Raw genomic sequence first — 14910 nt, 5'->3', positions numbered from 1 at the left:
AGGCCTTATTACAATCTTCTCACATTATTCTACTAAAAATTCCTCATATGATCATAGAAAAAAATCAGGGTGAGGTCTGAATTAAGGCTTTAGAGCAGTGGAAAAACAGAAACGAAGAAATAATCCAGACACTTCGTCTTGTGTACTTGCTCTGTTCTATTTCACAGGTGACAAAGATTCCATAATTTTCCTTTCAATAAATATGTGCCTGTATTCTTTCTCAAGAAGGCAAAGAGGATCAACAGTGTTGCATGGTGTCATTTTATAGCTAAATATCCAAGTGAAATTTAAAGCTTTCTGTGTACCTAGCATAGTGCATGGTAAAGCCAAGCTCTTTAAATCCAGTTGAGAAAAGGAAAGGAAAACAAGATTGTATCCATACTTTTCATATTAATTACTTATTAATTAATATTGATATTTAATTAATGAATATAACACACTAATAAATTAATACATATGCTATTTAATTAAAAATAGCCTGAAAGACATTATGATACTCAAAATAAGCCAACTACAGAAAGACAACTACCTCTCTATTTCAGGTATGTGTAGAATTTTAGGTTGAGCACAGCAGAGGAAGGATAGAGAAAGTTTGGCCAATGGATACACTATCACAGCTAGATAAAAGGAAAATATTCCAGTGTATCACAGTAAAGTAACAATAACTTATTGGCATTTCAATATGGTTAAGAGTTTCATTGTTCTCAGACATGAAAGTAATTGTTAAAAGTGGACACATGCTAATTACTTTGACTTGGTAATTGTACTATCTATTGCTAAGTACCAGCCTCAGCTTGAGAGGGCATCCTGGGGAAGGGATGTTTGGGAGCAGTGGAAGAAATGACTCGAGTCAATGACAGGGTGGAAACTGATAGCTTTATGTTCTGCTCAAGCTGGCTCTTCAGACAGTTGTGTAGATAGCTCAGTTCTTGTAGACCAAAGAATAATCTTTTATTTCCATATCTATTTAATCATTACCCTAGTTTTTCTTTTGATTATCCCACAAATCACATTTTATAACCTTAGCCCCTTAGGGAAGGAGGGCATGTACATTTTCTTTTTAACAGCAAATGAATTCAGAGATATGCCTGCCTTTGTAAGCATAGACAAGCTAGCTGGCTAGCATCTGACTCTGAAATTACCATTCCCATCACAACTGGACCTAGATTTCCTCTGTCCCAGGCTGACTTTGAACTTAGAAATCTGCCTGCTTTTGGATCTTTTTGACAAGCTGGCTCATTAGTGTGGCTGACTTTGTTCTTTTTGGTTTATGAAGTCCTGATGCAATTCAAATTCCATTATTATGTTTTCATATTTGAGAAATTACATATTATATATTATATTATAACAGCTCAGAAATCTGCCTGCCTCTGCCTCCCAAGTGCTAGTATTAAAGGTGTGCATCACCACTGTCTAGCTGAAATTATATATTATTGAACTCATGTTTTCAGAGTTCTTTCCTACAGTTTTATGGACTCTCCTGAATGTCACAGTGTTCACCATTTTGCTAAGGAACATTAGATACACCCTTGCCTCCCAGACTCATGCTGCTTCTAATTATCATGGAGTTATTAACCTTGGCAGGAAGAACATGCCCCAATATCCTTGGAAGGGAGAACATCTCAAAAAGAGGATCATGAAGTAAAACATGTACATTATTGTACTGGCTAGTTTGTGTCAACTTGACACAGCTGGAGTTTTTACAGAGGAAGGAGCTTCAGTTGGGGAAATGCCTCCATGAGATCCAGCTGTAAGGCATTTTCTCAATTAGTGATTAAGGGGGTAGGTTCCCTTAATCTGTGGGTGGTGCCATCTCTGGGCTGGTAGTCTTGGGTTCTATAAGAGAGCAGGCTGAGCAAGCCAGTGGAAGCAAGCCAGTAAAGAACATCCCTCCATGGCTTTTGCATCAGCTCCTGCTTTCTGACCTGCTTGAGTTCCAGTCCTGACTTCCTTGGTGATGAACAGCAGTATGGAAGTGTAAGCTGAATAAACCCTTTCCTCCCCAACTGCTTCATGGTCATAATGTATGTGCAGGAATAGAAACCCTGACTAAAACAATTATTATGCAAACAAGCTCCACAACCACACCCACTGTCAGCACTTGTGGAGACCCATATCCTGCTGGCTCTGCTCTAGGGGTTGGAAACCATGTCATGCCATCCCTTCTGTGGCCATGTAGGTCTTCATAATCTATTCATCTGTCTATCTATCTATCTATCTATCTATCTATCTATCTATCTATCTATCTATCTATCTATCTATCCATTTGCCCATTCATTCATCGATTGCTCCATCTATATATGTTGCATCAGCACATTGGATTTTTATCTCATTGTTTTTCAATAAATCACAAAAAGAAATGCCTTCAGTGAATAAGTATAATCATGCATGAAAGGAACATATATAACACAGGAAATAGGCATTCAGTGTTGGCAACCCCCTTGATAACTGTTCTCTAATGAGCGTGAGAGAGAAAGGGGGCTGCAGATGGGGGTTGTCAAGAAATCAAAAAGCTTTTATTAGAAGAGTAAACTGATGAATTGTATAGATTTATTTAAGGAAATGATAAACCCAATATTATAATGATACCAGATGTGAACATTTTTATACTTTCTCTTTCATAGATTTTGGAGTGACCAAACTCAGGGTCCTTCCACAGGGTAGGAAAGTTTTCTACCACTTAGCTTTATCCCATCAACTATTTCATTATTGTTTTGCCTTTTAAACCACAACATCTACTAATCCCAAACTCTGCTTGTAGCTTTTGCATTTGTTTCCAGTTAGGATATTGCTGATAGATACTCTAAACTTGCTAATACGGAGTTTGCTTGTATCTTCTTTCTTCAGTTTATAGCAATGGTAGGTTTCCCTAGTCATGAATGGTCATCACCATTAATGGTTATTATAAATTAATGTTGAATGAATTTTCTACTTTTTAACTCACATCCTTCCTCGTGCCGCCCTTTCTCCATTTAAGTATTCTCTCTGTTGTACTTCTGTTGTCAGATCTTCTGGAAATGATCATTCTTTATTCTTTGTCCTCCTTCTTTTGTCTAATGTTCACTGTTCTTGTTTTTATTGCAGCTACACTCAGTAGCTTAAACTTTCTTATAAGTTTTGTAGGTCAGAACTCTGGGGAAGAATCTACTTTGAAGGTGGTTGTTCTGTTTAATTTCTTTCTTTCTTTTTTTTTTAAAGAAAAATATTTAAGTGAGACAAGTGTCATATAACAAATTTTGTTATTTAACGATTTAAATGTACAATTGTATAGTTTATTTTTCCAGTTTTGCATAACCACCAATCTATTTAGTTCCAGAATACTCCTATCGTTTCACAAAGAAGCCCTCTACCTATTATATGGACACTCCTACTCAACCTCCCCTAAGCTTTTGACAATTATCCATTTGCCTGTTGTCCCCATTATGTTGCAAACACTGTTGGGAACCCTTTCCTCTTATCTTGTATGCTTCTCCTGGTCTCTCTTCACCCCAAGCTTACAGCATAGCAGCCTGACTAAGAAAAGATGCCTTTGTGGCAGGTCGAAACTGGGCCATGTGATCATTTACTTTAGCCCTCTAAACCATGAATTAAATAAATCTTTTCCTAATGTAAGTGATTTTTCTAGGTAGTTTTGTCATGGTTTTAATAAAAATTTAGTCAAGGCAGACTAATATAATGATAATATTTGCATTTGGAGGAAAAAAAATCCAGTGAAGCCCAGAAGAGAGTCACAGTTTGTAACTTCTGAGAATAGGAAAGACTTACTGCATTGGTTATTACTGTCCACATAGCAGGGTCTAGAATTCCAATTCCTTAAGAGATAAACCTCTGAACATATCTGTCAGGATATTTCTGGGCTGGAGTCATTGACATGGGAAGACCTACCCTAACTGCGGGTGCCATCATTCCACAGCTTCAAGTCCTACTGAACAAAAAGGAGGAAGTGACAGGCAACACTTACCTGTTTCCTGACAGTGGATGCAAGGAAACCCACTGTATTAATCTCCTGCTACCAAGCATTCCCCTACACAAAAGTCAAAACAAACCTTTCCTTCCTCAAGTTGCTTTTGGCTAGTGTTTTGTCACAAAACCACAGCTATCAGAAAGATATGTAAAATACCTGTAGTGCAGAAAGGCCCCATCCAAGCTACAGATAAAAAAAACTGGAGTATGTCCCAATTTTCTTTGTTTCCTTGTTTCTTTCTTTGTTTCTTTGTTCCTTCTTTCTTTCTTTCTTTCTTTCTTTCTTTCTTTCTTTCTTTCTTTCTTTCTTTCTTTCTTTCTTTCTTGTTTCTTGTTTTTTGTTTTTTTTTGGTTTTTGCTTTGTTTTTTTGTTTTTGTTTTTGTTTTTGTTTTGTTTTTGTTTTTGTTTTTCAAGACAGGGTTTCTCTGTGTAGCCCTGGCTATCCTGGAACTCACTCTGTAGACCAGGCTGGCCTTGAACTTAGAAATCTGCCAGCCTCTGCCTCCCAAGTGCTGGGATTAAAGGCGTGAGCCACCACTGCCCGGCCCTGTTTAATTTCTTTATGGATATAATTTATAGGGATGAAACTTTCCTTTACCTGACTACATGTTTAGCCATCAGTTCTTTTCCCTGAAAGCTTTCTACAGTACTGTCTGTGATTTTTCGTTTGTCTCCTACAGGTAATGATGGGTTGAAAATCTCTCACACTCAAGCATCTACCTCTCTACTGAATTTTCTTCTCTATTGTAAAAAAAGAAAGTGTTGAGCCTACTGGCTGCCATGTAGTACACAGTGGCTTTAGTTATTGTGTACATGTTTCTAACATTAAGTCCTAATAGAAAGTGCTCATTGATTAAAGAGTACAGAATGACTCAAAAACTCCCTTTTGTGAACATACCTTCAGGCACATACATGTCTGATGAGCTTAAGAACTTACATGTTTAGTTCACTATTATGAGTACCATTCAAAAGTAACAGAAGAAAAATATTATCTCAATATCCATAATCTTAATTGCATATGCAGAATTTCTTTTTTTGACATGAAACTCATAGGATAAATATGGACACATCTTCTGAGAGTTATTTTGCCTATCATGCTCATTTCAATAGTATTTCTTATTTCTTTGAGATTCATTCACACTACATATGTAGCTCATTTTCTGGCTTCTCAAGAATGGATTATATAGACCTGGATGGAAGTATTAATACTGTATCTAAATTTATACAAGCAGTAAAATGTGATATTTTATTACTCAACATTATTTTTTCAATATGTATCTGCAGGTTTGTTTTTAAAGGGGAACTTTTAAGTCACTCTGTACAGTTGAGACAGTGGCTATTTTCTATTAGGGCTCAATAGGATCAATTAGGAATTCCTATTAGGACTTAATGTTAGGAACATATACATAATGACTAATCCCCAGAGTGCTACATGGCATGCACGAGTCACAATGCTTTCTCATATTCTTTCAAATCACCCCAATAATTCCATGATATATGGCTGTATCTATTTACAGGTGGAGAAATGAAGCCCTTCAGGGAGGAGTTAGGTACTTTCTTCAGCTAAGAATAATACAGATTAAAATTTAAGTTCATCTAATGTCTTCATTTTTATCTATGGGTCCCTATTACCCTTATTTTCCCTAAAAGGTATTCCAAAACCATCTGTGAAGGAAACAGCAAAGTGCAATGTCCCAACGCCGTCCTATGAAACCATCTTTTATGATATAATTTGCAATCACATGTTTTGCTTGATCAGCTATGTGCACCAGTGTTTCTTACAAGGGTTTAGAACAACTTCACTGAGGATCATGAGTTATTTTTATGTGTCCTGATGATAGTTATAGGATTCAGAATGTCTGGTAAATACTGACTATAGGCACACACAAACACACACACACACACACACACACACACACACACACACACACACACGCACGCACGCGCAAGGCCATAAACCCAATATTAAGATTTAAAATTAAATTATATTTAGTTATAAAACTACAAAAATTTAGGGAGTCATTTTCTCCAACTTCTGTGACTAAGGGGTAAAGTTCAATCTTATTTATTTTTCTCATTTTTTTCATTGGTTATGTTATTTATTTACATTTCAAATGTTATCCCCCTTCCTAGTTTCCCCCTCACAAGCCTCCCGCTGCCTCTCCTCCCTCCCGCTGCCTCTCCTGCCTCTTCCTAACAACTGGTCTCTTCCAGTTCTGATCATTTCCACTCTGTCATAACCCAATGAGAGATGAAATGCTAAGTCCAGGAGGTGTGTTTCTGACGCTCTGTATTCTCAGAGGTCCATGAGCACCTGAGCTGGTAATAACCTAAGGGACTTTCCAGAGACGATTATATCATTCTCAGGACAAAGAGTTGAAAGAAGCAGCAGGGGACCATGGAGAGAGAACTTATGGTCCCCAGAATTGCTCTTTCTTTCTTTATACAGCCTATGTATCTGAGTCTTAGGTAGGAGAGCTGAAGTGTCAGATGCTCCAAATTCAAATTCTAAGACTCCTCTGTCCGCTTAGAAATCCTAGCATCACAGTCTAAAGAAGAAACTCTTTAACAGGCAACTCTTACTTCCACCTTTCCTGCAGGCTCCTTCCCTCCTGTCTCCTTGTATCTATGCTTTCCATCTCTTGTATTTTGTCAGTCACATCCCACCTGATTTCTGCATCAAATATTACTTTCTCAGAGAAATACTTCATCAGGCTGTACTTTAGATATAAAGGTGTGACTATTCCCCACATTCAATACTTTTCTCAGAAAAAAAAATCTAGTATTTAGCCTATACATCAAAGACCTCTTTTAGAACCACTCATTTACATTTTCCTTAATATTAAAAGATTACAGTTTGTGACCAACTGTTTATAGAATGAAGTGGGAAGTACAATGAGCATGAAAAGCTGTGTAAGTGGGGAGTGCTAAAAGATACATAATTAAAAGCATCTTGTGATGAAAAGATTATATTATATGTAGACAGAGGAGTCAAGGTAGATGAGCAGAAGTGGACAGGAGAGTAAGCTTCACAACTCATACTCACAAAATCTTTGGTGTAAAGAATTTATACATCTGTCCAGTTGTGGATTTCCAGTACCCTATTAGGTAAGTTTATCAACATTTCTGTATTACAGTGTGTGAATCAAACCAGGGAGCATGTGTAACTTAATGAGCAGTACTCCTGGTCAAGCCTTTGTGCTAAAAATAGCATAGCAGAGACTTAACTGTCAAGATAAGAGTCAAGGTAGGGTTCTTAGAGCCGGCCAGAGAGTTCCATATAAGACAGTGCTGTAGGAAGGGCATGCAGAGAAGTGCTCACAGAAGGAGGTACAAGTTGAACATGATAAAGAGAAGAGAAGGAATCACCAGTACTTATATTAATATATGCCAAGTGCTCATGGAGGTTGGCACCATGGGCTACAGCCTTGAAAAGTGATGTTTTTCTTAATTTTCACTTTCCTTAATTGATGTTGACTTATAGATTGGGGGCTTTCTTTGTTTTATTTCCTGACATACATGCATGATGTTTTGTTTTAGATTGCTTCTCTGAAATCTCTCTTTCCTCATAATTTTGTTGCCTTTTCCCTTCCATAGTAGTTTCTTCTACCTTCAGCTAGTTCTTAGTTTTGAAAAGTCCACATTCTTTTGTATAGACAAAACATATAACATTGTTCTCTTTCCATGTCGACTTACTCTGAAACATGGTTTGAGTGACTGTGGTCATACAGTTGGTAAACTCACTGGAAAATGAAAAGCTGCAAGCAGATACTGGGATGAGAACAAAGAGAACAGGCAGGAGGTTCAGGAAAGAAACACATTTGTGAGAACTGATACTGAAAATATTAAGGATTGATAAAGATGCCCTGAGTTCTAGGCAAAGGAGCTGAATCCGGTCATTTAATAAGAGATTATTTGAGATTGCTAGTGAGAAAAGTGCCTTTTCATACAGGTCTTTTAAAATATCTTTTAGATTATCAATGAATTAGAGAGGTAGGTGATTTTTACAGGGCTGTGATCATGGACCAGTGATGTGATATTCTTGGTCTTAGGCAGGGCTGCAGGTTGAATGAGGTGAAGAGAGGTGCTGGCAGAAGCACTTTGGGTCAGTAGTTTCCTCCAGTGTTAACTTATTACATAGTAGGCAAGGGAAAAGGAGATGTCCCGACAGTGCTTGAAACTGAGTTTTAACCTTAGGTATAATCAGTTTCACTGATTTCAAGAACCAAGTACAATTTAATTCTGAAATAAGTTGTTGTAAACTCACATAAATCAAATTGTTCAGGAGAGAGTAATATGCTGTGGTGGACAGACAGGAGAGGAAGAAAATGGTAGGATAAGTGTCAAAAAGCTATCTCCATAGGCTTTTGGTTTTCAACTGAGATGGGTTCTGGCTTTCTATGCAAAGCTGACGGCAAGTCATAACGCCCGTTTCAGGCTCTCAGGTGCTACCTCAGGTCCAATTCAGGCTTGGATAGATATCTTCCCCTTTATTTACAGTTCACCTGATTGGTTTTAAATTAAACTCATTGTTTTTAGTTTTAGTTTTAGAGATTATCATATAATTACATCGTATCATCATCCCCGTTTTTACCTCCAAACTCTCTCATATACTCCTCTCTACTCTTTCAAATTTCAGTAAATGTTCTATGCATATATGTCTACGTATGTACATATGAATATTCCAGAATACATAGATGCTCAGACTGCATAGTGTTCCTTGTGTGCAATTGAATGGGTGGAAAAACTAGGAGACTGTAGTGGTGGCCACTGGGAGTCATAAGGAGATATTAGAGACTCAGTAGCAGGGCAGTGTAGAAAGGAAAAATAATTGTGGTCTAAGGAATGTGTCTTGCCTTAGAAAGGACCATAACTGGGAAAGTAGAAACCAAAAGAGTTTTTAATCTCAGATTTTGAAAAAAAATATATATTGGAAGGAGTTTATCCAGTAAAGAAGGAGGTGATATGCTTAGGCAAAGAGGAGGTCAGAGCACCTGTTGTTTCAAATGAGCTCATTAGGGCAGCTCAAAGAATTCAAAAATGATGTCTCAATGAGGAGTCAAGAATGCATGGTGCTCTCAGATGAGGAATTAGATGGCTTAAGAGGCACATTGTCCAGAGGTCACATACAATATTATGTATTCATCTTTCTAGGATAGAGGACCAAGCATCTAAGGAGATCCAGAATGGGAGGTGAAGCCCACAACAGCTCTGGGTTGCCTCCCTTCATCTTGACAGGACTGCCAGGGATGGAGACCTCCCAGCACTGGTTCTTCCTGCTCCTTGGTGTCCTTTACACTGTCTCCATAGTGGGCAATGCCCTGATCCTTTTCATCATCAAGGAGGAAGAGAGTCTTCACCAACCCATGTACTACTTCCTGTCTCTGCTGTCAGGCAATGACCTGGGTGTGTCTTTCTCCACACTGCCTACAGTTCTGGGAGTGTTTTGTTTCCACTTAAGAGAGATCAGTTTTAACTCCTGCATGTCCCAAATGTTCTTTATCCATCTTTTCTCTTTCATGGAGTCTGGGATTCTGCTGGCCATGAGCTTTGATCGCTATGTAGCCATCTGTAACCCATTGCGCTATTCCACTGTGCTCACTGATGCCCGTGTGATATGGATGGGTATATGTGTTTTCTTTAGAAGTTTCTGCATGATTTTCCCATTACCTTTCCTTCTGAAGAGGTTGCCCTTCTGCAAGGCTAATGTGCTCTCCCATGCCTACTGTCTGCATCCAGATCTGATTCGACTGCCTTGTGGTGACACTTCCATAAATAATATATTTGGTCTGTCCATTGTCATCTCTACCTTTGGTCTGGATTCTGCACTGATTCTCCTCTCTTATGTTCTCATACTTCGCTCTGTGCTTGCTATTGCCTCCCGGGAAGAAAGAATGAAAACATTGAATACGTGTGTGTCACACCTGTGTGCTGTGCTCATCTTCTATGTGCCTAAGGTAGGTGTGTCCATGTTTGCTCGCTATGGGAGGCATACCCCTCACTATGTACACACACTTTTGTCACTCATCTATCTCTTTGTTCCTCCAATGCTCAACCCTGTCATCTATTCCATCAAAACCAAGGAGATTCGTCGGAGGCTTTGCAAAATCCTGCTGGGGAGCAAATTTTGAGTAGAAGGATGTTGTAATGTCAATCAGTGTACAGAGGATGTTTACCCTGACTCCACCAACTTGTGTTTTGAAGACCTGATTAAACAAATATTATTTGATCTTCAACCTTAGCACTGTGATTCATGTTATCAGATATTGGATGATAATACTTAAGATTCAAAGCAACAGTTTTTCTTGTGCTAAGATAGGTCATTCATTATTTAACAAAAATGAAGGTGTTCCATTTTCTTTTTAAATTAAAAAAATTAGTCTCATAATCAGTTTCTCATTATATTATAATATGTCCCCATTTTCTTTATTAAAGACTACACAATCTCCTGGATTTGTTACTAATATGGAAACATTGTTATAATGACAATTAGATTTTTCTCTCAAAGTTCATATCCAAGTGACATTAGTTACAAATCTTTCTCTTCAGACATAGATTTCTGTGAAAATGTCCCTGCAACCCCCACAAAAAAAATACCAGTCTAGACAGAAATCACTGAAGAGCACTCTTAAAAATTGTGATAGGCATGCTGAAGTTTAGCTCTTCACAGTTGATGGCTTCTGACAGTGCTGGGGCGGGGAATGTGAAAGAACTCAGTTTTCTTTAAGTGGCTGGCCTATATGCTCCAGTGAGTATACAGGCAACACAAATTGGACTTGATATTTTTCTGAGGGTGGGGTGTGAGTCAACAGAGGTGGGAGGATTGACCTGGGCAGATTAGGAAGTGAATGTGATTAGGATACATCATGCAAAATTACTACATAATTATTAAAAATTATGTTGGAAAACAATAAAAACATAAAAATTTCTCTCCCACACTCATCCACCTGCACTGTAACTATGCATATAAATATTTTTTTTTATACAACACATGGTGCCCATTTGGCCTGTGAAATGAGGTACATGAATTTGTATATGCATTTTACTAAGAGATACTTTAGTAATTTTGAAATTCATCTAATTTTGATAGTATAATTTAAGTTGTATATAAATATATACTATCAACAATAATAATGTGTACCAAAACACATAAAATATGTAAAGTTATTTGCTGTGTCTATATTCATGTGATTGAATGACTTTGGGGGTAAGTTTGATGACAGAAAAGGAAAAGTCCTGAATTTAAGGATTAAATTTAAGAACTTATGAATGAATAAAGTGTTTTATAAATTTGTTGAAATAACTAAAAGAATTGCAGTATATGTAAAAGATGTCAAGTAATGTAACATTGCCCCTCTGATAACCTTGTATATTAGACAATCCTCTAGAAAATCTAATTAAATGGAAAAAAATCTTGGATTTTCTATACATTTCCATGGTGAAGATGATTTCAATGTTACATTAGAACCTGTGTTTGTCTGTGTCTTTCTTTCTGTGTAGAATTGTGTTTGTGTGGGTGTATTTGCCTATGTGCATGTGGAGTGATCAGAAGAGGATATTGCATGTCTTGCTCTGGCATTCTCTGCTTCAAGGCTTTGAGAAATGTTCTTTCACTGCATCTGGAGGTAGGCTGGTAGCCAGAAAGCTGAAATTCTCTTGTTCTTACAAGTGTCCCACTCCATTGCTAGGGTTATAGGGCTTCATAAAGCTGTGCTTCGGTTTTTAGAAATTAAAATGGTATATTCATTTGATCAATCTTAATTTGGAAATTTGTCTCTATTATTTTTAAAATTTAAGATATTATATATATGTACTCAATTTATATTATTTCGTTCTCCCTATAATTCCTTCCATGCTTCTCCACTCTGAATATTCATGGTCTTCTAAAAATATTATTATATTATATATGCACTAATAAATATATACATACAACCTGTTGAGTGTATAAGTGCTGCTCATGTGTACCTATGTATAGAACTGACCACTTGGTACTGAATGACAAATTGGGGGTTCATCTATGGAGAAGACTGATTCTTCCTCTCTCGTAAGTCATTATGTTTTTAACAGGTCTTCATGTGGTGTTGAGGTCCTGTGAAATTTCCCTCACCCACATTGGTTTTGTTTAGGTAGTCATACTTATTGTATTTCGTGGTTTCAGTCCTTGTCGTCTACAGAAGACATAGTCTTGCAGTAGACATCTGATCTGACTTACAGTGTTTCCAGCCTATCTTCTGCTACATTCCCTGAGCCTTAGGTTTGTGTGTGTGTGGGGGTGTTGTATCAAATGGGTCTGGATACCCCATGGTCAGTTTTGTTCTCTGCATTTCAAAAAAAAATGTGGCTTTCTCTAGTGGACTCCATCTGAGAATCACAAGAACCCTCCGTTTCCCTCCCTTATCTCTGCCTGAGTCCCCCTCGACATATTCCTTTTCTAATTTTATGTTTCTTTTCCCCTTTTGGATACCCCTGTAAATCCAATCAATGCTGCTCATATGTGCATGGGTATGGGCCATCCCCTGGAACATGGGAATCTTATCAGTGGCGACTTCCTCAAAAAGAATGATTTCACCAGTCCCAACACTTATCATAGGCCAGCAGCGTCCAAAGTGGTTGTGGGGACCGAAGATCACTTTCCTCTTTGGTGCAGGAATTTTGTCTGGCTTGATCTTGCTGCCTTTTGCACCTACCATAGCTGCTATGAGTAGGTGAGTGTAATTTCCATGTCATGACCAGAAGGCAGCATTTCATGGCACTTCTCCTTATCCTTCGCCTCTTACACTCCACCTTGCTTTCCATGATGCTTGCTGAGTCTTGCTGTTTGTGGGCTTAATAAAAATGTTCCTTTTAGGGCTGAGTACTCAGTCTTTTCTCCTTAGCACTTTGATCTCCTATGCTCTCTGTTGAATGTGGACTGATGTAAATAGATACTCTGACTAATTTGACAGCAGCCTAAGTCTATGTGCATAGAGACAAAATTTAGAAGTCAATTTAACTTGATGAGAATAGAGCAAAATAATAACAAGAGGTTTTTATTTTAGAGACTATAACATCCCTACCTTGAGCCTTTAATCAGGACTATAGTATCAATCATGAAATACCCTCTTTTGAGGTAGATCTCAGCACTTTGTTACTCCATAATTATTGTTACTACACAGTCATTTTCATCATTGGGTGCATATCTCATTTTGCAGGCCAATATTATACCATGGTGCTTTATGAGTTCTTATGAATTAAAAGAACTCCTAGTTAAATTGATAGTGGTGGGAAAATAATGAAATGTAGACTTACTAAGAGTTAATTGGCAATTGAGGAAGAAGTCAAAAGTTACCAGTTACAACACAACTTACATTTAAGATACTTTATTACAGATTTGTTTTAATTACTTTTCTACAAATATTGAGAAACAAATGGTTTGTGTCACAGTATTCATGTTTGTAAATGGCATAAAAGTTAAGAAAGCTATGCAAAATATAATCTTGTCGAACTATACATAAACCATTTTATGAGCAAAAATTCTTGTGAAAGATGCCATGAGTAAAGTTAAAAACATAAAATATTGTGTTTACCATGTGTATCGGTACATACATTCACACATTTATATGCACACACACTCATCAAGTGAAAGAAGAGTGTAGGTTGAAGAGAGTGAGAGACAGAGAGACAAAGAGACAAACAAGGAAACAGGACAGAGAGCTGTCCCTTCTTTATCTCCATTAGTGTGGGGTTTAAAAAATCTCTCTTTGTTGGGTCTTTGTGTGGTTTTGGTATCATCATAACTGTGGCTTTAAAGAACAAACTGGGTAGTATTCCTTCTCTCTCTATTTTGTGGAATAGTTTGAGGAGTATGGGTATTGGGTCTTCTTTGATGGTCTGATAGAATTCTGCACTAAACCCATCTGGTCCTGGGCTTCTTTTGATTGGGAGACTTTTAATGGCTGCTTCTGTTTCTTAAGGAGTTATGGGACAACAAGATAGATAAACCCTTACCCAGACTAACCAGAGGGCACAGAGACAGTATCCAAATTAATAAAATCAGAAAAGAAAAGGGAGAAATAACAAAATATATCTTAACATAATTATTCTGTTTGTTGAATATTAACTATTGAAAATATAATCACGGTCTATAAACATCATGGAAATATTGTTGATAATTTTCCTCGCTGTGCTTAAAATTAGCAATTTTTAATGTTTAACTTCAAAGAGGTTTTGTTATCTTGAAAATTTTAAAATATACTTACTGATAAAATAATTCCCCCCTAAAAACACTGATAATCTTTTTAAGCAAACTGATTGTTAGACAATGTACAAAGATATATAATGTGTTTTTCTTTTTTAAAATTTATTTTATTTTATTTTATTTATTTTTTTATTAGATATTTTATTTATTTACATTTCAAATGCTATCCCGAAAGTTCCCTATACCCTCCCCCGGCCCCTGCTCCCCTACCCACCCATTCCCACTTCTTGACCATGGCATTCCCACTGTGCTGGGTCATATAAAGTTTGCAAGACCAATGATGGCCGATTAGGCCATCTTCTGCTACATATGCAGCTAGAGACACGAGCTCAGGGGGTATTGGTTAGTTCATATTGTTCCACCTATAGGGTTGCATCACCCTTCACCTCCTTGGGTACTTTCTCTACCTCCTCCATTGGGGGCCCTGTGTTCCATCCAATAGATGACTGTGAGCTTCCACTTCTGTGTTTGCCAGCCACTGACATAGCTGCACAAAAGGCCGCTATATCAGGGTCCCTTCAGCAGAATCTTGCTGGCATGTGCAATAGTATCTGGGTTTGGTGGCTAATGATGGGATGGATCCCCAGATGGTGTAGTCCCTGGATAGTCCATCCTTTCATCTTAGCTCTAAATTTTGTCTCTGTACCTATATCCTTTCATGGGTATTTTGTTCCTTATTCTAAGGAGGAATGAAGTATCCACACGATGG

General features: G+C 37.5%; 1 protein-coding gene across 1 annotated transcript; it reads left to right on the top strand.

Moving 5' to 3' along the window:
* Positions 1-9150: 9150 nt before the first annotated feature.
* Positions 9151-10095, top strand: LOC110331572 (olfactory receptor 51I2-like). The gene has a single exon (XM_021212304.1). It carries the CDS (start codon positions 9151-9153, stop codon positions 10093-10095), a length of 945 nt encoding a protein of 314 aa, XP_021067963.1.
* Positions 10096-14910: the final 4815 nt, after the last annotated feature.

This window comes from Mus pahari, chromosome 1 (assembly GCF_900095145.1).
Source record: "Mus pahari chromosome 1, PAHARI_EIJ_v1.1, whole genome shotgun sequence".
In the NCBI taxonomy this organism is placed as follows: Eukaryota; Metazoa; Chordata; class Mammalia; order Rodentia; family Muridae; genus Mus; species Mus pahari.
Note: the sequence above shows the minus strand (reverse complement) of the source record. Positions and strands in the feature narration are given on the sequence as shown.

Coding starts and splice junctions, on each gene's coding strand:
- LOC110331572 (XM_021212304.1), top strand. CDS start 9,151: ATGGGAGGTGAAGCCCACAACAGCTCTGGGTTGCCTCCCTTCATCTTG.